Raw genomic sequence first — 25,561 nt, 5'->3', positions numbered from 1 at the left:
GGAGGGGTGTCGGGGGTGACCCAGTTACTCGCCTTGTCAGCAGAGATGTGCCCCTCAGGAATGAAGGAAGGAAACATCAACTCTGGGTTAATGAGCCCACTGGGGAAATCCTGATCCCAATAACTCAGGGTGAAAAAACTAAATTCCACTCCTTCCTTGTGTGGAATTCCAAATGTCACTGGCCTTTAGGGATCAGATTCCACCATTCCTTCCAATGGGAATGAAACTCTGCAAGCTGTATTAATGAAATGTACCAATTTGATCAGTTGTCGGGGGAGGGTTTTGCCAGGTGAGGTTCAGAATGGAAGGACTCTGGGCACTGTGCAGAGAGAGAGTGAGAGGGGTGGGATGTGAATCCTGCTGCTGCATGTAGTCTAACAGAGGGGCTGTTGATAAGTTAACCGCTGTACACAGCAGTCCCCCTGGAGACTGCCAGAGACATGTCTGCAGAGCAGGGCCCACTTCCCCCACCTTTGCCCACAGCTGCTGCTCCACTCAGTTGACTGAATGTTGAACCTTGCAGCTGGTAAGACTGAAATCGGAGAAAGCCAAGGTGTGGAGAGTGGGAGGAAAGAGTTCTGAACCCTCGGAGGAAAAATATGTCTCAAAAAAACAAACACCAAGTATAATTTCCTCACCGGATTAACAGAGGTTTTTAATACCTGTCTGTCCCATCACTGGATCACAATCCAATGCACGTACCTGCGTGAGTGCTCCCCCTCTGAGAGTGGCAACGCTACTCATGGTTGCAGAGCTCAGGCACATCTCTTTGGTACCCGGACCTGGCAGACGATCCTGACTCTAAGTTTAGGCCCACATGCAGGCTGACTATTCAACCACAATGGGCTTCGCAACTGACCCCGATCTTGTTTTCACTCAAAATCCACACCCAGGCAATTCCCGAAAGGAATCCCGGGATTATCAGAAGCTGCAACTCTTGCCAGAAATAAGTATCCATTCCCCCATCAGACACAGAGCCCCCGCCCCCCCCCCCCCCCCCCCCACAACCAACCAACCGATGCAGACCCCCCTAGACACAGATCCCCCCCACCCCCCAGATACACATTTCTCCGACCCCACCACGCCATCCTCAGTCATATCCTCAGCCATCAGATGATAGAGATCCGGTAACCAGACACAGATTAGCAATGGAACCAGAGACAGATCACAAAATTTATTTTTTATCCTGCGAGTTAACCAGTTTTTGCGAGATCATGTTTTTCAATTTAAAGTAAATTTCCTCTCCCGTAAAATTATTACGGGCTGGTTTTTTTCAAATTTTGCCGAATCCACTTTGGGATTTGTGTATAATCTGTACTATTGTGTTTTTTCTACTTGTGGAAAATAAAGTGTTGATTTTTAATGAAACTCAATCCTGTGCTTGTGTCATCCTGAAGGCATCTCGCTGGGGGGGGTTTGCTCTGAACAACAGTGGTTCCTTGGTTCAATCATTAAGTTTCGTTATTTTAAATTCATAAGTTCTTTCATTTTAAGTTTATTTATTAGTCACAAGTAAGGCTTACATTAACACTGCAATGAAGTTACTGTGAAAATCCCCTAGTCGCCACACACTCATGCCTAACCAGCACATCTTTTGGACTTGTGGGAGGAAACTGGACCACCCGGAAGAAACTCACACAGACACAGGGAGAACGTGCAAACTCCACACAGTGACCCAAGCCGGGAATCGAACCTGGGTCCATGGTGCTGTGAGGCAGCTGTACGAACCACTGTGCCGTCCCTATCGTGGGATGTGGGTGTCACTGGCTAAACCAACATTTATTGTCCATCCCTAATTCCCCTTGAGAAGGTGGTGGTGAGCTGCCTTCTTAAACGACTGCAGACATAAGAACATAAGAACATAAGAAATAGGAGCAGGAGTAGGCCATCTGGCCCTTCGAGCCTGCCCCGCCATTCAATAAGATCATGGCTGATCTGTCGTGGCTCAGTTCCACTTTCCCGCCCTCTCCCCATAACCCTTAATCCCCTCTCTTATCAAAAACCCATCAACCCGCTTCTTAAAAATATTTAGCGAGGCAGCCTCCACCACTTCAACGGGCAGAGAATTCCAGAGATTCACCACCCTTTGAGTGAAGAAGTTCCTCCTCAACTCCGTTCTGAACTGCCCCCCCTTTATCTTGAGGCTGTGCCCCCTAGTCCTACTGTCTTTTTTGAGCGGGAAGAGTCTTTCCACCTCTATCCTATCCATCCCATTCATCATCTTATACGTCTCAATGAGATCTCCCCTCATTCTTCTAAACTCTAACGAGTACAAGCCTAGTTTATTCAGCCTCTCCTCATAGCTCAACCCCCTCAACTCCGGTATCAGCCTAGTAAACCTCCTCTGCACTCCCTCCAAGGCCAAAATATCCTTGCGCAGGTGCGGCGCCCAAAACTGCACACAGTACTCCAGCTGCGGCCTCACCAATGCCCTATACAGCTGCAGCAAGACCTCCCTACTTTTATATTCAATCCCCCTCGCTGTGGTGTAGGTACACCCAGTGTGCTGTTAGGGAGGGAATTCCTGGATTTTGACCCAGTGACAGTGAAGGATTGGAGATATAGTTCCAAGTCAGGATGGTGAGTAGCTTGGAGGTGGTGGTGTCCCCATGCATCTGCTGCTCTTGTCCTTCTAGGGGTTGAAATCGCGAATTTGGAAGCTGATTTCAAAGGAGTCTTGGTGAGTTGCTGCAGTGCATCTTCTAGATGGTACACACCCATTTGGTGGGAGTGAGTGTTGAAGGTGACGGATGGGTGCCAATCAAGCCAATCCTGGATAGTGTTTGGCTTCTTGAATGAAAAGAAAGCAAAATGCTGGTGGTCTACACCTGCCTGTTCAGGTGAGCTCAGTTAATGGTTGAGTGTCTTTGAGAGTTAACTCTATCCAAACAGAAAGCAAAGGATATATTGGGCTTGGAATGCAGTCGGGATATGCAGATTCACCACAAAAATACCATGTTTAAAGAGTTAAATATTGGCACGTTTATCGATAATATACTGGCATTACAATGTAAGGTGCTCAGCAGAGCAAGGGTTAATATGGGACTGGAGACTGGAACTGCCACATATGATGTATGTATGGTTAGAGAACCATCTGGAACAGAACTCTAAACAACCTATAGAATCCTATAACCTATTTCAATGAGATCACCTCTCATTTTTCTAAATTCCAACAAGTCCCAACTTGTTTAACCTTTGCTCATAAGACAATCCCTCCACACCAGAGATCATCCTAGTGAACCTTCTCTGGAGTTCCTCCAATTAAATAATATCTTTCCAAATGTGAGGTAATGCGTTTTGGAAGGTCTAATACAGATAGGAAATATACAGTAAATGGCAGAACCTTTAAGACTATTGATAGGCAGAGGGATCTGGCTGTACAGGTACACAGCTCACTGAAAGTGGCAATGCAGGTGGAGAGGGTAGTCAAGAAGGCATATGGCATGCTTGCCTTCATCGGCCAGGATATTGAGTTTAAAAATTGGCAAGACATGTCGCAGCTTTATAGAACCCTTAGGCTGCATTTGGAATATAGTGTTCAATTCTGATCGCCACACTACCAGAAGGATGTGGAGGCTTTGGAGAGGGTACAGAAAAGATTTACTAGGATGTTGCCTGGTATGGAGGGCATTAGCTATGAAGGGAGATTGGAGAAACTTGGTTTGTTCTCACTGGAACGATGGAGGTTGAAGGGCGATCTGATAGAAGTCTACAAGATTATGAGAGGCACGGACAGAGTGGATAGTCAGAAGCTTTTTCCCAGGGTGGAAGAGTCATTTACCACGAGGCACAGAATTAAGATGCTAGGTTTAAAGATGTATGGAGAAAGTTTTTTTTTATAGAGGGTCATTGCTGGGGGAGGTAGTGGAAGCGGATACGAGCGTGATTTTTAAGGAACGTCTGGACAAATACATGAATAGGATGGGAATGGAGGAATACGGTCCCCGGAACAATGAGTGGTTTCAGTTCAGTCGGGCAGCATGGTCGATGCAGACTTGAAGGGCCTATTCCTGTGCTGTAATTTTCTTTGGGAGCAGTTTTGATTCCCTTATTTAAGAACAATGTGGTCTCACCGGTACCTTGTACAGTTGCAGCAAGACTTCCCGACTCTTATATTACAACCCTCTTGAAATAAGGGCAAACATTCCATTCGCCTTCCTGATTATCTGCTGTACCTGTGTGCTAGCTTTGTGTGTTTCATGTACAATTATCCCCTCGTCCTTTTGTGTTGCAGCTTTCAATTACCTCAAATGTCTGCCACTGCTCACTTACTGTCTTTCTTGCTAATCTCTCACTTTGGCTAACTCTATCCTCATTTCATTGTCATTCCTTCTATTTAAGTTAAACACAGTTGTTTCCGATCCAGGTTTCTCATTCTCAAACTGAATATTAAATTCTATCATGTTATGATCATTAGTTCCTCGGGGATCTTTTACTCTAAAGTCATTTATTAAACCTGCCTCATAACCCATTACCTGATTCAAGATAGCCTCTTTGGTTGTTTCCATGACATATTGCTCTGGGAACTATTCTGAATGCATTCCATGAATTCATTGTTGTAGCTACCCTTTCCAACTTGATTAATCCAATCAACATGAAAATTAAAGCCACCCATAATTATTACTCTATTCTTTTTACATGCTTCTATTTGCTGATTTATACCTTTCCTACAGTGTGGCTACCAATCAGGGGTCTAAACACTACTCCTACCAATGTCTTCCTTGCTGTTTTTCACCTCTACCCAAATGGACTCTACATCATCCAAGCCAACATTTGTCTCTCACAACTGGCCTAATTTTATATCTTATTAACAGAGCTACCCCACCACCTTTTCCTTTCCTCCTGTCCTTCTGAAAGGTCAAATATCCATGAATATTAAGTTCCCAGTTTTGACATTTTAACTGTCTCCATAATGGCTATCAACGTGTTGTTGATTTTTGGTGTTAGTCTACCTTATTGCAAGTACTTCATGCATTAAGATATGAAGCCTTTTTGCCATTTTTCATTACTCTAACTTCTCTTTATACTGTGACCCTATTTGCCTCTTGCCCTTTATTGCCCCATCTACCGTTCTTGTATTTTTCTGTTCTCATTACTGTCCTTGTTTCTCTTTCCCTTGTCACTCGGCTCTGGTTCCCATCCCCTGAAACAAAATTTAGTGATGCCTTAAATTTATCCATTGATTCTCTGTTTTACCTAACTCCACCTGCACTCTGATCTAACAAGGCAGCATCCAGTGCAGACACAGCAGCATTGAAGGAGCCTTTCTTTTATAGCTCCAAAATCAAAGCATCTGAAACTGGGCTAAACCAGTTGTCTAATTAATTAGCTTCAGCTGAGAGCTTGTTTGCAAACTGCAATTAAACTTCACCCAATCAAAAGAACAACATTTTGTTAGTTGCTGAATTAAAGGACAAACTAGGCTTTAGATTGAAATTTAGACTGCAATTATCCCTTAAACTTTACCTCTGAAGACTCTGTTTCACCAAGCTCCAGTGCAGACAAGGCAGCACTGAAGGAACTCTCCTTCAATGGCCCCGAATTCCCCGCGTCTGAAACTGAATTCAACCAGTTGTCTAACTAGATCCAGCTGACAGCCTGTAAACTCCTGTTTTCAGCTTCAATTAATCTGTACCCAATCAAAAGAGCAACTTCTGCTAATTAAGATAATAAATAAAAGCAAATTATTGTGGATGCTGGAATCCGAAACCAAAAGAGAAAATGCTGGAAAATCTCAGCAGGTCTGGCAGCATCTGTAGAGAGAAAAAAAGCTGACGTTTCAAGTCCAGACCACTCTGTCAATTCCAACTTTTGTTAATTGCTTAATTAAAGAACTAGACTTTAAACTGAAATTTAGATTGAAATTAGCCCTTAAATTAAAATGAAATAATTCCTTCAAACCAACCCTCGCAATCCTGCATGGTGAATGAGAAGCAAGGCATCAGATTAGGAAGCAGAACCCGATCGATAGATGGAAATAGTCATAAAATGAAAAGCAAAGATAATTGTGAATGTGATATGATGGTTATATTTTTTTTAAATATAAGCTATTTAAAACTAGTAGAGACAGGTTGGGTGGGTTGATAGAATTAGTTTTTTAATATATTATTAAGCCTAGCAACACTTAACAGATGTGTACCTAGAGCAAGTTGTAACTAGAGGATGGAATGTCAAGAGTTTGAGAACACGAGGTGTGAATTTCACAATTGCATTCCAGAACATGAACTCACGAAAAGGTGATAATAAAATGTGACTTCTGAAAAAGTTAGTTCAGAGAAGGGAACATCAAAATGGAAACCAATATATCAGAGGCAAGTTTATCCTTTGCAAGGTAGCTGTCTTTGAGAATTCAGTCCAAAGCAGGAAGCTCTGCCAACTCCCAACAAGCTGTACTTTGAGAAAGCAGTTGTTCAATTGTAAGTCAGAAGCAATCCTGAAAGATGCAAGTGCCTGGTATGGTAACTATTGCTGGATTTTGCCTATAGTTTTAAAACTTATGGGGTGTTGTTTGGGGAAGTTTAATTCTGATGTTAGGAAAATAGAGGGATTTGGAGCCGGGTAATAAGTGTATTTCAAGTGAACTTTGTTTTATTTTTAAATAAACAGTTACTGGTCTCCACATCTTCACATTATACCAATTTGCAAAATTCAGTAGAGAGCAGCTGTTTCAAGTTTCCTTACTGGAATATCCTAGCATTTAACGTCAGCTATGCTCTTAACAACGGTCATATTCTCTGGATTCTTATCTCAGCCACTTGCAAATTAGCATAAAACAAATCAGATTAGTGAGAATACATGACTCCAAAGACTGGTGTGAAAGAAGCAAGCTCTGGTTCGTGGAGCCACTGGCATCAGTACTGGGCAAAGTGGGAACTGTCCCACTGGGAGGATTTACACCTGAATCAGGCTGGGACCAGTATTATAGCGAACTGAATAACTAGGGACGTAGAAAGGGTTTTAAATAATGCTGCGCAGGGGCGGGGGGCGGGGGAAGGCAAGGGATAAAATTTAAGATGCAGTAAATCAAAGCAACAAGGCAAAAGCGAAAGGTATTATTATGAGAAATGAAAAATACACCATGACAGGAAGGGAGAGAGTACTAATCAACAGATGACACTACAGGTTATAGAAATAAAAAGAATAAAAGGACAAAACTAAAAGCTCTTTATCTGTGCATAACATTTACAACAAAACAGGTGAACAGGCAACACGCACAGAAATAAATAAGTACGATCTGATAGCCATTACGGAGCCATGGCTGCAGCAGGACCTGGATTGGAGCCTGAGGGTATGGGATGTTTAAGAAGGTCAGGAAGCAAAGGGAAAGGTGCAGGGTGGCCCTGTAAAATAATGAAGGTATTAGCACAAAGATAGGGATGACCCAAATTCAGGAAACCAGAATGTGGGAATGGTTCGTGTGGAAATGAGAAATGGTAAAGACAAGGATGATTTGTGGGAGACGTGTACAGTCCACCTAATAGTAACCATGTGACTAAATTTTATTGAAAAATATACTTGTTCATCACAAAAACACGTTTCTGTACCTCCTTCACAATAATACAACTGGAACCTCGTAAGAAAGGCGACTCGAACTGATCGTAGCCTCATGTCGCTGAATCACAGCATTCAGATTGTCATAAATTTTTAATACTGAAATATCTTTACTCAGAATGAGTGCCGGGGGCAGGTACATACACGCACATATATATGCGCACACACATGCACGCGTGTACGTACACACACAAGTTTCAGGCACCAGACTTTGACCACTTTAGCCCTTACAGTGTGAGCTCAAAGGGCAGGGCCAGGGTAATCCACAATAAACACAACAGCAAAAAGGGAACATTGTAGGAAACTTGCTTCACTGTCTCAGGCTTGTCGTCAGTTTGTGAAGTAACGTGAACGAGAACATTGGGATTTTCCAACTGGCTACTTGGGGGTTCCCGCAAGTGTCGAGCAGACGGCGGAAAGGGGAGAGAGTGCCGTACGGACGGCTGTCTCTCCGACGGAGCTCAGAGCATCTTGGGCCGGTCACGGGACTTTGCGATGAGGAGGGGCAGAGCGGCCACGATGCCCAGGAGCAGAGCCACAAGGGGGCGGTAGAAGATCCAGCCAGTTGCCACGGTCAGCAGGGTCAACGACGTGGCTAAGGACACGGCGAAAATGGTCAAGCCCAGGCTGACCAGCTCGCGAATTCCCGGGATCCAGTCCACTGCAGGAAGACAAAGAGAGAGCGTTTAAAACGGAATCCAGTGTAGATCACCCCCATCCTGGTACAGCCCAGTGTCACCCACCTCCCTCAGGAACAAGATTAGGGATGAAGGAGTAAAGCAGTCACAGTGATTAAACGTGCTTGTCTTAGAACCAAACACACGGTTACGATTCACACACCACGCCAATATCAACACTGAAATCACGTAACAGTACCTATTTCCCGCTATCTAAATTTAACAATCAGATGTTCACATGTGGCTGATGCACCCACTAGACTCTGTGTGAGATGTTGTGCTGCCAAAACACTTCGATATATCAGTGGTTTTCAAACTTTATTCCCGCCATCTACTTTTACAAAACGGCCGCCACCTCGTGCCCCACTGACCTGGCAAGCTGCAGCATCACTGCTCCAGTTACAATCTAAACGGGATTTACTGAACATTTAAACATCGACGTAACGATTTTACTCAGCAATCGAGGTTCACCTGCTTGAATATGAACTCCCTGATTAAAGGCCAAATTGATGGCAGCCCCGTGCTCTGTATTGAAAGAGGCGTGTCAGTTCCTCTGGCACTCTGGGTGGAGACTGCAGACTGAGCGTGCTCTGGATAGGGTCGTTGGATTTTGTAAATAAAGGGGTTTTGGTGAAGGGACTTTCACCTCCAAGGACTTTACAACACACTACTTTACCTTTTCATTTCATAAAGTGCACATCACTTGAATTGTATCGGGCAATACTAAACTTCTCCCCCTCACGCTGGCTCTGTCATTAACTGAGCCAAGAGCTCCTCATTGTCAATCCGCCTTCTACAGAATGCTTTCGACACAACTTCCTGCTTTTCTTTTGAACAGGATTCCAGAACATCTGACGCCCGTGTCAACACAACCCAGTGACCCATGTTCAACATCCCCGCGGCACACGGGTGGGTTACCATTTGCATGCGCGCGCGCACACACACATGTACACAGATGTGTGAACAGGCACTGCTGTCTCTCTTGATAACGGGAATGAATTTTAGATCTGCAGACTCCTATATTGGACATTCTGAGGCGCCGAGGAAGATTCCAGAGAAATATTCTTTCCATGCACTGAAAACAGAGACCAGGAACTCTCTTTGTCTGAGCGCAGCCATCATTCAGGATGGCGAGAGGTAGATCTTTACTGGGCAAGCGTGTGAAAGGATATAAAACCAAGCTGGGGTAATGAGGTGAGGATTCCGCCAGTGATGGTGGAACAGCCTCAAGGGCTGAATGGCCTCCTCTTGGTTCCCACGACTCAATGTCCAGAGGATAAACTGGTCCAAGGACACGAGGATCAGTATAATTCCCATCCTGCACTGGGTACTGGCTGTAATCGGAGGCCACTTTGATAACTGACAAATCTTACAGTAAAGACAAAGAGGATAGCTTACCCAGCGTGTGGAAAATCTTTATCATCAGCTTAATGCCAACAAACATCAGGAGCCAGCCAGCAAATCGCAAGCCCCAGGTTAGCATCGAATTCGCAGTATGTTCCTTTTCAAACACTTCCTGCAGGACGGGGAGGGGGGGGGAAAACGAGAATCAGTCAGCAATTTCAACAGCAGCTTCCACTGACCCTTATCAGCACTGCACACCCCCCCCCACTCCACTCCCCCGCCCCCCCCACCTCCACCCAAACACCCCCCCCCACACATACACCCCCTCACCCACCCATCCCTCCACCTATATACCCCCAACCCCACCCATTAAACCACCCCACCCGTACACACACCCCCCCCCCACCCCACCTCCACCCATACACCCCCTCACCCCCCCAATCCCTCCACCTATACACCCCCACCCACAATGTGGGACTGTGGGCAGAATGTGGGACTCTCCCCACGGGGAGCGGGGAGAAGATGGGAACCACTCCCGCACGGAGAGGGGGGATTGCGGGAACCGCTCCCATGTGGAGTATTCGAGGTGAACAGTATCGATGTATTTAAGGTGAAGCTACTTAAACTTGAGGAAGAGAGGAATAGAAAGATTTGCTGACGGACGTGTGTTAAACATAAAGAGGTGACATCGGTATTGATTGGATGAGCTGAATGGCCTGTTCCTGTAAACCCGACATGTCGATTGGTGAGTGTGTTACTTGCCTCGCACTGTGCCATAACAGGATTGGGTAAAGCTGGGACTGTTAACCATCTCGTTACTGACCTTTGCTGACAGTGACTCTTCATACAACAGTTCCAGAACATTCCCAGACCGTGTCTGGTACGGAGCCAGCTGGTCCTTCGCCTGACGAGCGACGATGGTGACCTGTGGAGGGAACACAAAGCAGCAATTCTAACCGGCTCTTCCTCTGTGTCTGTCTCTCACCCAGGCGACCTCCCCTCCTCCGGCACACGGTGAAAGTCTTGCATTTCTGCAGCACCTTTCACAGCCTCAATGTCCCAAAGTGTTTTACAGGCAATGAAATCATTCTGAAATGTGATCCCTGTTGTAATGCAGGAAATCTGGCAGCCAATTTGCGCACAGCAAGATCCCACACACAGCAGTGTGTCGCTGACCAAATACTCTGCTTTCAGTAACACTGACTGAAGGATGACTATTGGCCACAACACAGCGGAGATTTTCCCTGCTCTTCCTTCAACAACAGAGATATTCCCGGGATCCAGAACATCTTCACAGTGGGATCGAGGATCTTATTGAACAGATCCGTGGCACTGAAACTATCCGTGTCTGGAGAGCTGGGAATGTCGCGGTGACTGACTTGGCCAAGAGGTTTTCCCGAGACAGGGAACGCGGGTGTCTGGGAGATTAAAGCCTGGATGATGTCCGAGGCCTGTAGGAGGCCTTGAACATTGAGTGAGTGTGACTGACCCATCACTTACCCATCAACACCCACCGGCCAGACCGGGACCCCTGGAACCGCCCCCCTCCCCAAGAGTTAATGCTCGGGGGGGGGGGGGGGGTGAGAGAGAGAGAGACAGGGGTAAGAAACAGAGAGCAGTGGAACAGGGAACCTACCACATCAGGCCGACCCAGGAAGGACCATTCTCCACTCAGCCCTGCAAAATGGAAGGAAACACGGAGATCACCGACCTGGGAAAAGAAGAATTCCGAGATTGTTAACGGAACAGGAAGAGAGCGATGAGCAGTGGGGCCCGTACCTCCTGGCAGACACACTTCCCCCTAACCTTCCTCGGAGAATCTGCACACTCCCTTTACCTCCCTCTGATAAATTTTTTACAATTTAGAGGGTGGATTTGTGGGCGCCCCGAATGGGCATTTTCCCCATTGCTCTGCGGCCACACAGCTTCGAGGGAGGGAGGGAGGAGGGAGGGAGTCAGTGATGGAGGGAGGGAGGCAGGGTTTGTAACAATTTTGGGATATCCCATTCGGATGGGGATAAATTGAGAGGGTCTCACCACCAGATCCATAACTCTTGGGGAATCCTCACCTGGGGCTGGTGGGAACAGTCAGACTTTGAGACGTGCACGAGGAGTTCCTGTGGCAGGAGTTGGAAACAAGGTGCAGGAGTTCCATCAGTCAGAACCTACAGGGGCAGGAAGCCTGTCTTTCCAAGCAGAGAGACAGATCTGCATTTGTATAGCAGCTTTCCCAACCACAGGATGTCACAATGTGTTTTATAGCCAATAAAACGTCATCACTCTGTAATGTAGGAAAACAAAGCAGCTAATTTACACACAGTAACCCACACACTGTACTCTGAGAAGGAGCAATCAATGCATTTTCTGATGTTTATTGTAGGGTAAATATTGACAAGGAGAATTCCCAGCTCCACTTCAGAACAGTGACTGTGAAATCCTTTCCATCCATCTGACAATGCAGCATTCCCTCAGCACTGACCCTCTGACAGTGCGGCACTCCCTCAGCACTGACCCTCTGACAGTGCGGCATTCCCTCAGCGCTGACCCTCTGACAGTGCGGCACTCCCTCAGCACTGACCCTCTGACAGTGCGGCGCTCCCTCAGCGCTGACCCTCTGACAGTGCGGCGCTCCCTCAGCGCTGACCCTCTGACAGTGCGGCGCTCCCTCAGCGCTGACCCTCTGACAGTGCGGCGCTCCCTCAGCACTGACCCTCTGACAGTGCGGCGCTCCCTCAGCGCTGACCCTCTGACAGTGCGGCGCTCCCTCAGCGCTGACCCTCTGACAGTGCGGCGCTCCCTCAGCGCTGACCCTTTGACAGTGCGGCGCTCCCTCAGCGCTGACCCTCTGACAGTGCGGCGCTCCCTCAGCGCTGACCCTCTGACAGTGCGGCGCTCCCTCAGCACTGACCCTCTGACAGTGCGGCGCTCCCTCAGCACTGACCCTCTGACAGTGCGGCACTCCCTCAGCACTGACCCTCTGACAGTGCGGCACTCCCTCAGCACTGACCCTCTGACAGTGCGGCACTCCCTCAGCACTGACCCTCTGACAGTGCGGCACTCCCTCAGTACTGACCCTCTGACAGTGCGGCGCTCCCTCAGCACTGACCCTCTGACAGTGCGGCGCTCCCTCAGCGCTGACCCTCTGACAGTGCGGCGCTCCCTCAGCGCTGACCCTCTGACAGTGCGGCGCTCCCTCAGCACTGACCCTCTGACAGTGCGGCACTCCCTCAGCACTGACCCTCTGACAGTGCGGCACTCCCTCAGCACTGACCCTCTGACAGTGCGGCACTCCCTCAGCACTGACCCTCTGACAGTGCGGCACTCCCTCAGCACTGACCCTCTGACAGTGCGGCACTCTCTGTTTAAACCTTTATTTCAGTGGAGTTCCTGTTGGGTGTGTGTTGGCATGTGCGGGTGTGGGAGCAGGGGAGATGGTGCGAGCGGGGGGGCTGGGGGAAACGGAGCGAGTGGTGGGGTGGGGGGACGGTGTGAGCGGAGGGGGGGTGGGGGGATGGTGCGAGCAGGGGGACGGGAAAGATGGTGCGAGTGGGGGCTGCTCACCTCTGGCATCCTGGGGTTGGCGCTGTGGTAAAAGTAATCGTCTTGGACGATGATGTCAGCGTGCGGGCCATCAAACTTGTCCAACCTGATCCTCTTAAAGTTGTTGATCTTGTCAATTAGTCCTTGAAAAGAAACAGGAAGAAGTCTCACAACACCAGGTTAAATGTGACAGGTCTATTTGGGATCACGAGCTTTTGGAGCACTGCTCCTTCAGCAGACGAGTGTGTGTACACCCACTGTGCTGTTAGTGGGGGTGAGGTGTTGCCATGATTTTGACCCTGTGATAGTGAAGGAACGGCGGTGATATATTTCCAGGTCAGGATGGTGTGTGACTCGGAGTGGAATCTCCAGGTGGTGATATTTCCAAGTATCTGCTGCCTTGTCCCTCCGTAGGCTCGGAGGGCTGAAGGGCCTGTTCTTGTGCTGTAATTTCCTTTGTTCTTTAGATGGTAGAGGTGGTGGGTTTGGAAGGTGCTGCCTAAGGAGCCTTGGTGAGTTGCTGCGGGGCATCTTGTAGATGGCACACACGGCTGTCACTCTGGGCTGGTGGTGGAGGGAGTGGATGTTGAAGGTGGTGGGCGAGGTGCCAGTCCGGTGGGCTGACTTGTCCTGGAGGGTGTTGAGATTCTCACTCCGTCCAGTTTCTCTCCTTTACCTATTTCTGTGTTTTCCTTTCCGCTGCAACCAGCTTTGGGAGGATTTCTACATCAGGAAACAACTCACTTACCTTTAGAAAGGTGAAAATTGCCCACGGTAACGTCAGCAGCTACTGCCATGAATGATTCGACTGCCATCGAACTAAGGGAATGAAGGAAAGCAGTTAATTAATCTTCAAATTATTCCACTGTTTATTACTATTGACGAGGTCACCAGCTGGTTTGAGAAAAGCCTGGTGTTTAGACAGTTACCTTTCACATTTGGTTTCTCAGAGCTTTGGGCAGAATGAGGTGAAAGTTCAGCTGCTACAACACTCCCAAAGCTCGACACCACCCAGGATAAAGCAGCCCCGCTTGAGTGACCACCCCCCTCCCTGGCCCACCACCCCACCCCCATCAGCTACACACAATCCGCACCATCTACTGCACAAACTTAACACAGCTCCTTCAACAGCACCTTCCAAAACCCACAGGCACTGCCACCTAGATGGACAAGAGTGTCAGACACATCAGGGAGGCGATGGCCTCGTGGTTTTATCGCTAGACTATTAATCCAGAAACTCAGCTAATGTTCTGGGGAGCCAGGTTCGAACCCCGTCACGGCAGACGGTGGAATTCGAATTCAATGAAATAAACATCTGAATTTAAGAATCTACTGATGACCCATTGTCGATTGTTAGAAAAACCCATCTGGTTCACGAATGTCCTTTAGGGAAGGAAATCTGCCATCCTTACCCGGTCTGGCCTACATGTGACTCCAGAGCCACAGCCAATGTGGTTGACTCTCAACTGCCCCCCCAAGGGCAACAAGGGACGGGTAATAAATGCTGGCCAATCAGCAATGCCCATGTCCCACAAATCAATAAATAAAAACTTGGGAACACCGCCTGCAATTCCCCCTCCGAGTCACTCACCATCCTGACCTGGAAATATATCACCATTCCTTCACTGTCGCTGGGTCAAAATCCTGGAACTCCCTCCCTAACAGCACTGTGGGTGGACCTACACCAGTGGATGCAGCGGTTCAAGGCGGCAGCTCACCACCACCTTCTCAAAGGGCAAGAAATACTGTCCACATCCCATAAATGAATAAGTTTTTCAAAATATCTGACATCAGGCCATACAAAGAGATATTAGGGAAGATATCCACAAGCTTGGTTAAAGAGGAGCATCTTGAAGGAAGTGGGTTAGAGGGCAGCGGAGAGGTTTGGTGGGGGTGGTATATCCAGAGCTTGGAGCCCAGGCAGCTGAATGTATGGCCACCAATAGTGTAGCAGTTAAATCAGGGGATGCCTATCCATGTAGGCCAAGATACATAGGGTGGCACGGTGGTTAACACTGCTGCCTCACAGTGCCAGGGACCCAGGTTCGATTCCCGGCTTGGGTCACTGTCCGTGTGGAATTTCCTCCGGGTGCTCCGGTTTCCTCCCAGTTGGAAAAACGTGCAGGTTAGGTGTATTGGCCGTGCTAAATTCTCTCTCGGTGTACCCGAATAAGTGCCGGAGTGTGGAAACTAGGGGATTTTCACAGTAACTTCATTGTAGTGTTAATGTAAGCCTGCTTGTGATTAACAACTAAACTTACATAAATTTAAATAGTGCCATAGGAGAGTCATTGGCTGGACTGTATGAAAGCCGTGTGCTGTCATTTCCAGAGGTGGGGGGGGACACTCTGTCATTCTGATTCTAGTGACTGTTCCCAAATGTCTCACTACAATCCTTACCTTGGGTTCTTGTGGCCAATCTCACGGTCAAAACTTCTGCTGTTCACAACTTCTGATTTCCATTCGGTATCTGAACAACAATTGTGATGTTAGTGAGTTTCTGATTAGGAAGCATCTCGGTAACGGAAGCTCAAAGCTCTTTCCCAATCCCTCTATAGCCCTGTCCCTCCCTCTCACTGTAACCTCTCCACCTCCCTCATTCTCTTCCCCTCTGGAAAGGTTACAGAAATAAGGAGCAGTGAGGTGGAAGGGATTAAAGTCTGGGTTTAACTTTGCGTCACTGAACCAATGCTTATTTAACAATAAATAAAAACTAAATAACTTCCTGGCATTCGGGGAATATGTTGTTAGTGGGACACACCTTCCTGTGACAATGCCACAGGAGACAGGTTAGTATTGAGGTGATTCAGTGATTGATCAGCTGGGACTTACTGTAGGAGTATCTGGTCTCTGTTTTCTTCTCCCCATTCTCTTCATAATCCCTACGGATAAAAGTGCAGCAATTAATTCCTCACGGTCACCACACAGCAAAACTCCAATTGATGTGTTCTGCAGGGATCAATGCTGGGACCTCTGCTATTTGTGATATATATAAATGACTTGGAAGAAAATTATTTGACCTGATTAGTTTGTGGGTGATACGAAGATTGCTGGAGTTGCGGATAGTGATGAAGACTGTCAGAGAATACAGCAGGATATTGACTGGAAAACTGAGCAGAGAAATGGCAGGTGGAATTTAATCCGGACAAATGTGAGATGATGTATTTTGGTTGATCCAGTTCAGATGGGAGCTATAGAATAAATGTAGAACTATCAGGAGCATAGAAACACAGAGATCTGGGAATACAGGTCCACAGATCCTTAAAAGTGGCAGCACAGGTGGAAAAGGTGATGAAGAAAGCATACGGCATGCTTGCCTTCATCGGATGGGGCATCCAGTAGAAAAGTTGGCAAATTATGTTACAGTTATATAAAACACTGGTTAGGCCACATTTGGAATACTGTGTCCAATTCTGGTCACCACACTACCAGAAGGACATGGAGGCTTTGGAGGGAGCACAGAAAAGGTTTACCTGGTATGGAGGGTATTAGCTATGAGGATTGTTCTCCCTGGAAAGACAGAGGCTGAGGACCTGATAGTTTATAAAATTACGAGGGGTGTGGATAGGGTGAAGAGTTGTAAGCTTTTCCCCAGGGCAGAAGTGACAATTACAAGGGGGCACAAGTTCAAGATGGGGGGGGGGGAACATGTTCAGTAGAGATACATGGGGGAATTTTCTTTTTACACAGAGGGTGGTGGGTGCCTGGAATGCACTGCCAAGTGAGGTGGTTGAGGCAGATACGTTCACCACATTGAAGAATTATCTGGATAGACACATGGACAGATGGGGAATAGACACGGGTGGTTGGTCTAGATAGGACAATGTGATTGGCGCAGGCTTAGTGGGCCGAATGGCCTGTTCCTGCGATGCACTGTTCTTCGTTAAGTAGCCTTTCCCTGAAGATTCCAGCCAACATCTGATAGAATGGCACTGCAGGCTGAATGGACCATGCCTGTTCCAAAGTTCATTGGGTTGTACAGAGCCTGGAGCAGAGAAAGAGGCCATTCGGCCCAGATGGTTAGTGCTGGCGTTTATATTCTACCCAAGTTCCGATCCTACCTCATCTTATCCAATCACCCGGCCCTTCATTCATTTTCCCCTCGTGTGTTTATCCAGCTTCCCCTTTGTTTCACGTCTGGACGACTCTCCATCAGGGCGTCTACATCCAGACAAACGTTAGCTCTATTCTCTGTCAAAGCTGCTGAGATTTTCCAGCATTCACACTCATTTGCTTTTCAACGATCAGATAATCTATTTCAGTGAGGTTGGCTGAAGGATGAATATTGATCAGGACACTGGGGAGAATTCCTTCACATTGTGCCATGGGATTTGGCATGTTGCTAAATTTAGCAACCAATTTGTGCACAGCAAGATCCCACGAGCAGCGCAGGATCCCATAGCCCCATTTGAAGAGGAGCAGGGGGAGCTCTCCGTGTTGTCCAACATTCATCCCTTAACCATCATCTCTGCTCACTCAACTCACTGTGGATAGTGGGATCTTGCTGTGCTTCCTCCATCACCACAATGTTGCAGTTCGGAAGCTGATGCGGCAAGCGTTAACACGCTAACACCCAGGACTGGAGCCAACTTCTCAAATCCCCGGCTCTGTAAACGGTTATGTACAAATCCAGCCATCTGGATCTCTGCTAGAACTGGGGCTAAACGCTGACAAAGCATTGACAAGTGTCTTGGCTTCTCCTCGCTGACCCACTACTGCAAACATCTCTCTGACCCCAACGCGGACTACACTGCAAATATACTTCACTGCTTATAAAGCACTTTGCAACATCCCGAAAGGCGCTACAGAAATGCCACTGTTTTAAACAATATACGTACTAAATAGGAAAGAAGTAGACCATTCAGCCCCTCGAGCCTGCTACACTATTCATTAGGATCACGGCAACTCAGCGTAGCTATTTATCCATTATAAACTGTGACTTCCTCATCAGACAAGAACCTGTCTAACTCAGTCTCAGATATACTCAGCCTGCCCCACTCCCTGGGGGAGACTAACCACCCTCCGAGACAAAAATATTTCTCCTCATCTCAGTCTCAGATGGGAAACTCCTTTGAGGTTTGGGGTGGCACGGTGGCACAGTGGGTTAGCACTGCTGCCTCACAGTGCCAGGGAGCTGGGTTCAATTCCCGGCTTGGGTCACTGTCTGTGTGGAGTTTGCACATTCTCCCTGTGTCTGCGTGGGTTTCCTCCGGGTGCTCCAGTTTCCTCCCACAGTCCAAAGGTGTTCGGGTTAGGTTGATTGGCCATGCTAAATTGACCCTTAGTATTAGGGGGATCAGGAAGGGAAATACATGGGGTTATGGGGATAGGATCTGGTTGGGATTGTTGTTGGTTTAAGCTCAAAGGGCTGAATGGCCTCCTGCACTGTCGATTCTATAATCTATTAAAATGTTCCCCCCCGCCTCGTCTCTCCCACATGGGGAAAACACCCTCTCAGCATCCTCCCTTTCCAATCCCCTCAGGATCTTTCACGTTTAAATAAGGTCACCTCTCAATCGGCTAAACTCCGATGGATACAGGGCCAATCTTTCCTCAGAAGACAACAATCCCAATCCCACACCCGCCCCCATCTCCCCAATCCCGGGAATCAGTCGAGTGAACCTTAGAAAGAAACCTCAATGTTTGAATTCTGGAACCCCATCGGCACTGACCTGGAATCACCATACTCCACCCACTGGTACATCTCCACACGCCGCTGTAACTTCACCACGTGGAGAGAAATCCCGTAGTTTGGGTCAAAAAGTGGCTACAAGAAATATAAAAAAAACAATTTTAAACATGGAGCCATTGAAAGTGACGCCAGAACCAGTTCACAGGTAAAGACACGAGTTTTAAGGAGTGTCTTAAAGACAGTGAGTGGAGTTGGAAATCCCAGAGCTCGAACCCCGGCAGCTGAAGGCACGGCCGTTAATGGTGCAGCCAATCAAATCAAGCTGCTCAGGAGGTCACGGTGGCACGGCTGCCTCACAGCGCCAGGGACCCGGGTTCGATTCCAGCCTCGGGTCACTGTCTGTGTGGAGTTTGCACATTCTCCTCGTGTCTGTGTGGGTTTCCTCTGAATGCTCCGGTTTCCTCCCACAGGCTGAAAGACGTGCGAGTTAGGTGGATTGGCCGTGCTGAATTGCCCCTTTGTGTCCAAATATGATTTTTTAACTTCATTCGTGGGACATGGGCATCGCTGGCTGGCCATCATTCATTGCCTATTCCTAGTTACACAGAACATCGAACAGTACAGCACACTACAGGCCCTTCGGCCCTCGATGTTGTGCCGAGCTTTGTCCAAACCCAAGATCAGTCTATCCCACTCCCTATCATTCTGGAGTGCTCCATGTGCCTATCCAATAACCGCTTGAAAGTTCCTAAAGTGTCCGACTCCACTATCACAGCAGGCAGTGCATTCCACACCCCAACCACTCTCTGAGTGAAGAATCTACCTCGGACATCCCTCCTATATCTCCCACCATCAACCTTATAGTTATGCTCCCTGGTAACAGCTACATCCACCCGAGGAAATAGTCTCTGCATGTCCACTCCATCAATCCCCCTCATTATCTTATAAGCCACTATTAAGTCACCTCTCATCCTCCTCCGCTCCAAAGAGAAAAGCCCCAACTCCCTCAACCTTTCCTCATAAGACCTACCCTCCAAACCAGGCAGCATCCTGGGGGTAAATCCCCTCTGCACTCTCTCCAATGCTTCCACATCCTTCTTATAGTGAGGTGACCAGAACTGAACACAATATTCCAAATGTGGTCTCACCAACATCCAGTATAGTTGCAGCATAACCCCACAGCTCTTAAACTCAAACCCCCTGTTAATAAACACTAACACACTATAAGCCTTCTTCATGGCTCTATCCACTTGAGTGGCAACCTTCAGAGATCTGTGGATATGAACCCCAAGATCTCTCTGTCCCTCCACATTCCTCAGAGCCCTGCCGTTGACCCTGTAATCCGCATTCAAGTTTGTCCGACCAAAATGAATCCCCTCACACTTATCAGGGTTAAACTCCATCTGCTGAAACTGAGTGGTTTGCGAGGCCATTTCAGAGGGAAGTTGCGAGTTAACCATATTGCTGTGGCTCTGGCGTCATATGTAGCCACTTGTAGGGCAAGGACAGATTTCCTTCCCTAAAGACATTAGGGAACCAGGTGGGTTTTTCCAACAATCGGCAATGGTTTCATGGTCATCAGTAGATTCTTAATTCCTGATTTTTTTTTTATTGAATTCAAATTCCACCATCTGCCGTGATGGGATTCGAACCCGGGTCCCCAGAACGTTAGCTGAGTTTCTGGATTGAACAGTCTAGCGATAATACCACTAGGTCATTGGCTCTCCATGTAGTTTAGGGGGACGGTTTGGATTAATGCATGAAGTTATGGGGATAGGGTGTGGGGAGCTTTGGGTACGATTATCTGTTGGAGCGTTGGTGCAGATTCAATGGGCCGAACGGCCTCCTGCACTGTAGGGATTCTATTTCCAACAACCGGGGGTCAGAAATCTGAGGGCAGTGGGGCTGAGGAAGATTACACAGACAAGGAGGGATTTCAGCACAAGGATGGGGATTTTGGATGTGTTGTTGGACTGGGAGCCACTGTCAGTCATTCCGGGGCTATCAAGCCTTCCTAGCCCTAAATGCAAGCACCCCCCCCACGAGGAAAGCAAAATACTGCAGGCGCTGGAAATTGGAAATAAAAACAGAAAAGGACAGGAATTGGGAAGTGCTGTATCTGAAGGTGACATCAGTGGAACAGATTCAGCGAAGGCAGAGAAACTGGGATGGAGTCCTTACAGGCAGCGGGTGGGTAAGGAGCTGGAGTCGAGGGAGCTCTGGAGGTGTGGGGTGTGTGGGGGGGGGGGGGGGGGGGGGGGGGGGGGGGCGAGGCGATAAATAGTCTATCACCAGAAATGGAGATAGAGAAGTCAAGGAGAGGAGATGGACCATGAACCTTCTAGACTCAACGTGGAGTTCAACAACTTTGCACTCTGACCTCTTCTCCACCCTGACCCCAACTTTTTTTTAATCCAAACCTTTTTTATCCCAACAACACCTCCCCCACCCCTCCCCCTGGAAGCCCCTGTCTCTTGTTTTATCAGTTTTGCTTTCACTGAGCATTGACCCTTGTTTTCCTATTATCACATTCTGCTATCTGACTGTTATACTGCTATTAGACTTTAATCTGGCCATTAACACACCTTTTTCTTCTCTTGAGCCCTAAACGGCTTTGTGCAATTCCTCCAAGATCCCACCTATCACTGACCTACTCTGCTCAGCTCCTCTTGTACAATATAAACTCCATCACACTGCTCCCTCTCTTTTGTTCTGTGAAATGAGATGTTATTCCTGTTTCTCCCTCCTCGGGCACTGCCGGACCTGCTGAGTTTTTCCAGCATTTTCTGTTTTTACCCCAAAAACATGATGTTTTGTGTCAATAAATCAACGGCAAGTAGGAAAAGCAACAGCTCAAAATCTCACCGAAAGTGAGAGGGAGGATGGAACGGGGAGAAGGGACAATATCACACCCGATAATCAAGCGGTTACCAGGGCACCCATTACACCCAACAAGGTCAACCCTTATTGATCGATCGCAACTTCTCCTCCCCCCCAACCCACCCCACCCCCCCCCCCCACTTCCTTCCTCCCTCCATCCCCCCCCCCATCCATCCCTGACCCCCACCCTCTCCCTGGTCTCTTACACTGAACCTCCACTGAGTTACTTTGTCCCCCCTTGGGATTTGAACCCGTTGCCTCAGGGAACTGATTCTTTTCACTCACCTGCAGTGTCATGAGGGATCCCGACAGATGCACCAGCTTCCCGTCATTCTGAGGTACAGGGGTGAAGATATCGTTCAGGGACATCACGAGGGAAAGGCCCTCATCCAGGGAATTCTGAGTTGTGACGCACCTTCCCTGCATGAAAAGGATGGTTAAATTCCTCGGTTTTGGGAGGGAGAGGAATATGAAATAGAAAGAAGGGAAAACTCACTCCGATTTTCACAACAGCAGCAACCTTTTTCAAAAAGAAACCTTTCACAGATGTGGGTGTCACTGTCCAGGCCAGCATTCACTATCCATCCCTAATTCCCCTCCAGAAAGTGAGCTGCCTCAAATTGCTGCAGTCCCTGAGGTGTAGGTACACCCACAGTGCTGTTAGGGAGGGAGCTCCAGGATTTTGACCCAGCGATAGTGAAGGAATGGCGATATATTTCCAAGTCAGGATGGTGAGTGACTCGAAGGGGAACCTCCAGGTGGTGGCACTCCCAGGTATCTGCTGCCCTTGTCCTTGCAGATATTTTAAAGTTTTAAAGCTTATTTATTAGTGTCACAAGTAGGCTTATATTAACACTGCAATGAAGTCACTGTGAAAATCCCCTAGTCGCCACACTCCAGTGCCTGTTTGGGTACACTGAAGGAGAATTTAGCGCGGCCAGTGCAGCTACCCAGCACGTCTTTTGGGCTGTGGGAAGAAACTGGAGCACCTGGACAAAACCCATGCAGACACGGGGAGAACGTGCAGATTCCCCACAGATAATGATCTAAGCTGGGATTTGAACCGGGTCCCTGGCTCTGAGGGGCTAATCATTGTGTCACAGTGGTGGGTTTGGAAGGTGCTATCGTGGACTCGTTGGTTGCAAACATATATTTCTAAAGCACCTTCGGCAAAGTAACATGCGATGTTGTACAGGAGACCAAACCAGACAGTGATTGACATAGAGCCATTCGCAAACATCGGCCTGCCTTCAAAGGCTGTACGCAGCATTAATATGCACGCATGCAGCATCCACACACACGCACACATGTACACACACCCTTTTCACAATTAGCCAGATTTCATCATCTGATATCTGTAAACATTTTCTTTCCATTTTCCTTCCGTGTCTCATGAGGTAGAAGTATCTAAAAAGAACATTTCTATAGCACCTTTCACACCCTAAGCACCTTGTACCAATGAAGGCAGAAGCAAGATTCCAGAGCAGCAATCTGGTATTGACCAGGTAAGCAGTTTTTGTGATGCTGGATGAGGAATAAATAGCAGCCCAGCAACCTTCCCTAACCTTCTCCAAAATCGTGCTATGGGATCTCTAACATCCTCCCAAGGTGTGGGGCCTCCAGCAGTGCTGGCACTCTGCCTCTCAGCCGAGACTGTGGACTCAAGAATCAGATTTATAAAACAGTCCAGCAAATTCCTGACATCCTTCCGGAGGCAGCCTGCCCAGAAATGGACACAGTTTTCCATCTGGCACCTAACCGGTGTTTTGTAAAGGTTTGGCATTACTCCTGCTTTGTGAATGAGGATCCTATCAATGGCTTTGATAACCTGCAGACAACTTCCAAAGATTTGAATACAAACATCCCCAACTCTCTCTGCATCTTCTTTAAAATTCCAACACTTCATTTCCATTGCCTCTCCTCATACTTCTCACCAAAAAGAATCTGTTCTATATTTGTATTAGTTCTTTCTGGTTGTATCGCAGCTTGGTATGGGCTCCTGCTGTGTCAAAGACCACCAGAAACTACAAAAGGTCATGAACGTAGCCCAATCCATCACACAAACCAGCCTCCCATCCATTGACTGTGTCTACACTTCCCACTGATTCAGCAAAGCAGTCAGCATAATTTAGGACCTCCCCTCCCCCCCAACCCCAACGCACCCTGGACATTCTCTCTTCCACCATCTTCCATTGAGAAAAAGGTGCAAAAGTCTGAGGTCACATACCAACTGACTCAAGAACAGCTTCTTCCCTGCTGCTGTCAGGCTTTTGAATGGACCTACCTCGCACTAAGTTGATCTTTCTTTACACCCTAGCTATGACTGTAACACTACATTCTGCACCCTCTCCTTTCCTTCTCTATGAATGGTATGCTTTGTCTGTATAGCGCACAAGAAACAATACTTTTCACTGTATACTAATACATGAGACAATAATAAATCAAAAGCCACAGCCACAAAACACACAGTAACCAGTCTGCCTAAGGACCAGTGTGGAACCCAATCCCTGCACCTACCTCATTAGTAAAGAGGAGATAGAAGGAGAAGAGGAAAGCCACCAGTCCCATCAGCATTCCACCTGTAGTCTCCCCAAGACGGTCCAGGAAGCCCTTTTTCCTCTGATTTGTCACCTTCACATGTTCATCCCTGCTGCTCCCTGAAGCCTGCAAAAACAGCAGGAAAAGTTAGGAATCAAACCTTAGAAGAGCCATCAAGGCAGATGAATTATTAAAAAGTCTCTCAAAGGATGTGGATATCATGGTGACTCCAGAATTTATCTTCCATCCCTAATTTCCCTCGATAAGGTGGTGATGGGGAGCAGCTTCCTGAATCACTGCAGTCCATGTGGTTTTGATAACCCTCAAAATACAAGGTATTTATACAGCAGTGATCTCATTTTTGTTCTTGGGATGTAGACATTGATGGAAAAACTGACATTTACTTTCACCCTAGATCCCCGAGAAGGTATCGAAATGCTGGTCTTATTGAGCAGCAGAGAGACACGACTGTGTTAGTGTGGGATTGAAGGCAGAACAGGTTGGGGTGACAGGTCACTAACCAGTTGGGTTTCTTTCACAATCCAATCATTGTAACAGTCACTTTCTTTCTCTCTAGTGCCAATGACTCTTTTGTCAGTCAGCACAAAACTGAATCATACCCAGGTGTTCTGGGTCCAATCTGCCTCAGCAAAATTTGAATTTACACAATCAGGATCAAAACCACCACCGTGTAGTGCAGGTCAATCCTTCATCTTGGCAGAACACCAGGGCCATGGGGGTGAATGGAAGGGATGGGGGTGAATGGGAGGGGAGGGGGGGGTGACAGGGTGAGGAGGGGCAGGATGAGTGGGGGGGGCTGCAGGACCCTTCTGGATGGCCCCTTACTTATAAGGGAAGCTATTAGGTCTCACATTAACTGTGCCGGGAAGAAGGGAAGCTTTGCCTTCTCAAATACTAAAAGCTGTGCCACCCTGAAGGGGTGAAACTTAGCCAGAGTCCCCTCTCCAGGAAACTTCTTGGAACAATTTCACATCCTGGAGAATGTTCCCAGTCCCTATTCACATTCACAAGGCTGTGATTGACGTTCACGACTTACATCGGACCTGGCCATGCTCTCCCTCCCGGTCACACTGAGCTGCCCCCCAGACCCTGGCTCTGCTCAGCTCCCTGAGCCTCCCACACCCTCACTTCCGGCTTCCCCCAGACTGATACATTCCGCGCCTGCGCGCTGCCAGGGGGCGGGGCCACCCCCCGCGCGGGGAGTGCCGGGAGGTGTAGTTTCCCCCCGGGGCATACCGGGAGGCGTAGTCCCCAGGAATGCAGGGAGGTGTAGTCCCCAAGGGCATGCCGGGAGGTGTAGTCCCCAGGAGCACGCCGGGAAGTGTAGTTCCCCCCAGCCTGTTGCAGTGTGAAGCAGGGATTCTGCAGTGAGAAATAA

At 47.9% G+C, this 25,561-nt stretch overlaps 1 protein-coding gene across 1 annotated transcript; it reads right to left on the bottom strand.

The window, feature by feature from the left end:
• Positions 1-7,446: 7,446 nt before the first annotated feature.
• On the bottom strand, positions 7,447-25,328 carry tmem43 (transmembrane protein 43). The gene is made up of 12 exons (XM_080218622.1): positions 25,220-25,328; positions 24,142-24,288; positions 21,910-22,044; positions 18,785-18,879; positions 15,945-15,994; positions 15,513-15,582; positions 13,861-13,931; positions 13,134-13,255; positions 11,209-11,283; positions 10,396-10,497; positions 9,627-9,744; positions 7,447-8,212 (listed from the first exon to the last, which is right to left on the bottom strand). The coding sequence occupies exons 1-12, from the start codon at positions 25,232-25,234 to the stop codon at positions 8,013-8,015; spliced, it is 1,200 nt and encodes a 399-aa protein (XP_080074748.1). The 5' UTR covers positions 25,235-25,328; the 3' UTR covers positions 7,447-8,012.
• Positions 25,329-25,561: the final 233 nt, after the last annotated feature.

The sequence above is a fragment of the Carcharhinus amblyrhynchos genome, chromosome 3 (genome assembly GCF_965287045.1).
Source record: "Carcharhinus amblyrhynchos chromosome 3, sCarAmb.v2.hapA, whole genome shotgun sequence".
In the NCBI taxonomy this organism is placed as follows: domain Eukaryota; kingdom Metazoa; phylum Chordata; class Chondrichthyes; order Carcharhiniformes; family Carcharhinidae; genus Carcharhinus; species Carcharhinus amblyrhynchos.
This window is presented reverse-complemented; position numbering and strand designations above follow the sequence as displayed.

Excerpts from the sequence above, each read along its gene's own strand:
- tmem43 (XM_080218622.1), bottom strand. Across the intron at positions 22,045-24,141 it reads ATCTCCTCTTTACTAATGAG|GGAAGGTGCGTCACAACTCA; the intron begins GTAGGTGCAGGG and ends CTTTTCATGCAG. Across the intron at positions 8,213-9,626 it reads AAAGATTTTCCACACGCTGG|TGGACTGGATCCCGGGAATT; the intron begins GTAAGCTATCCT and ends GTCTTCCTGCAG.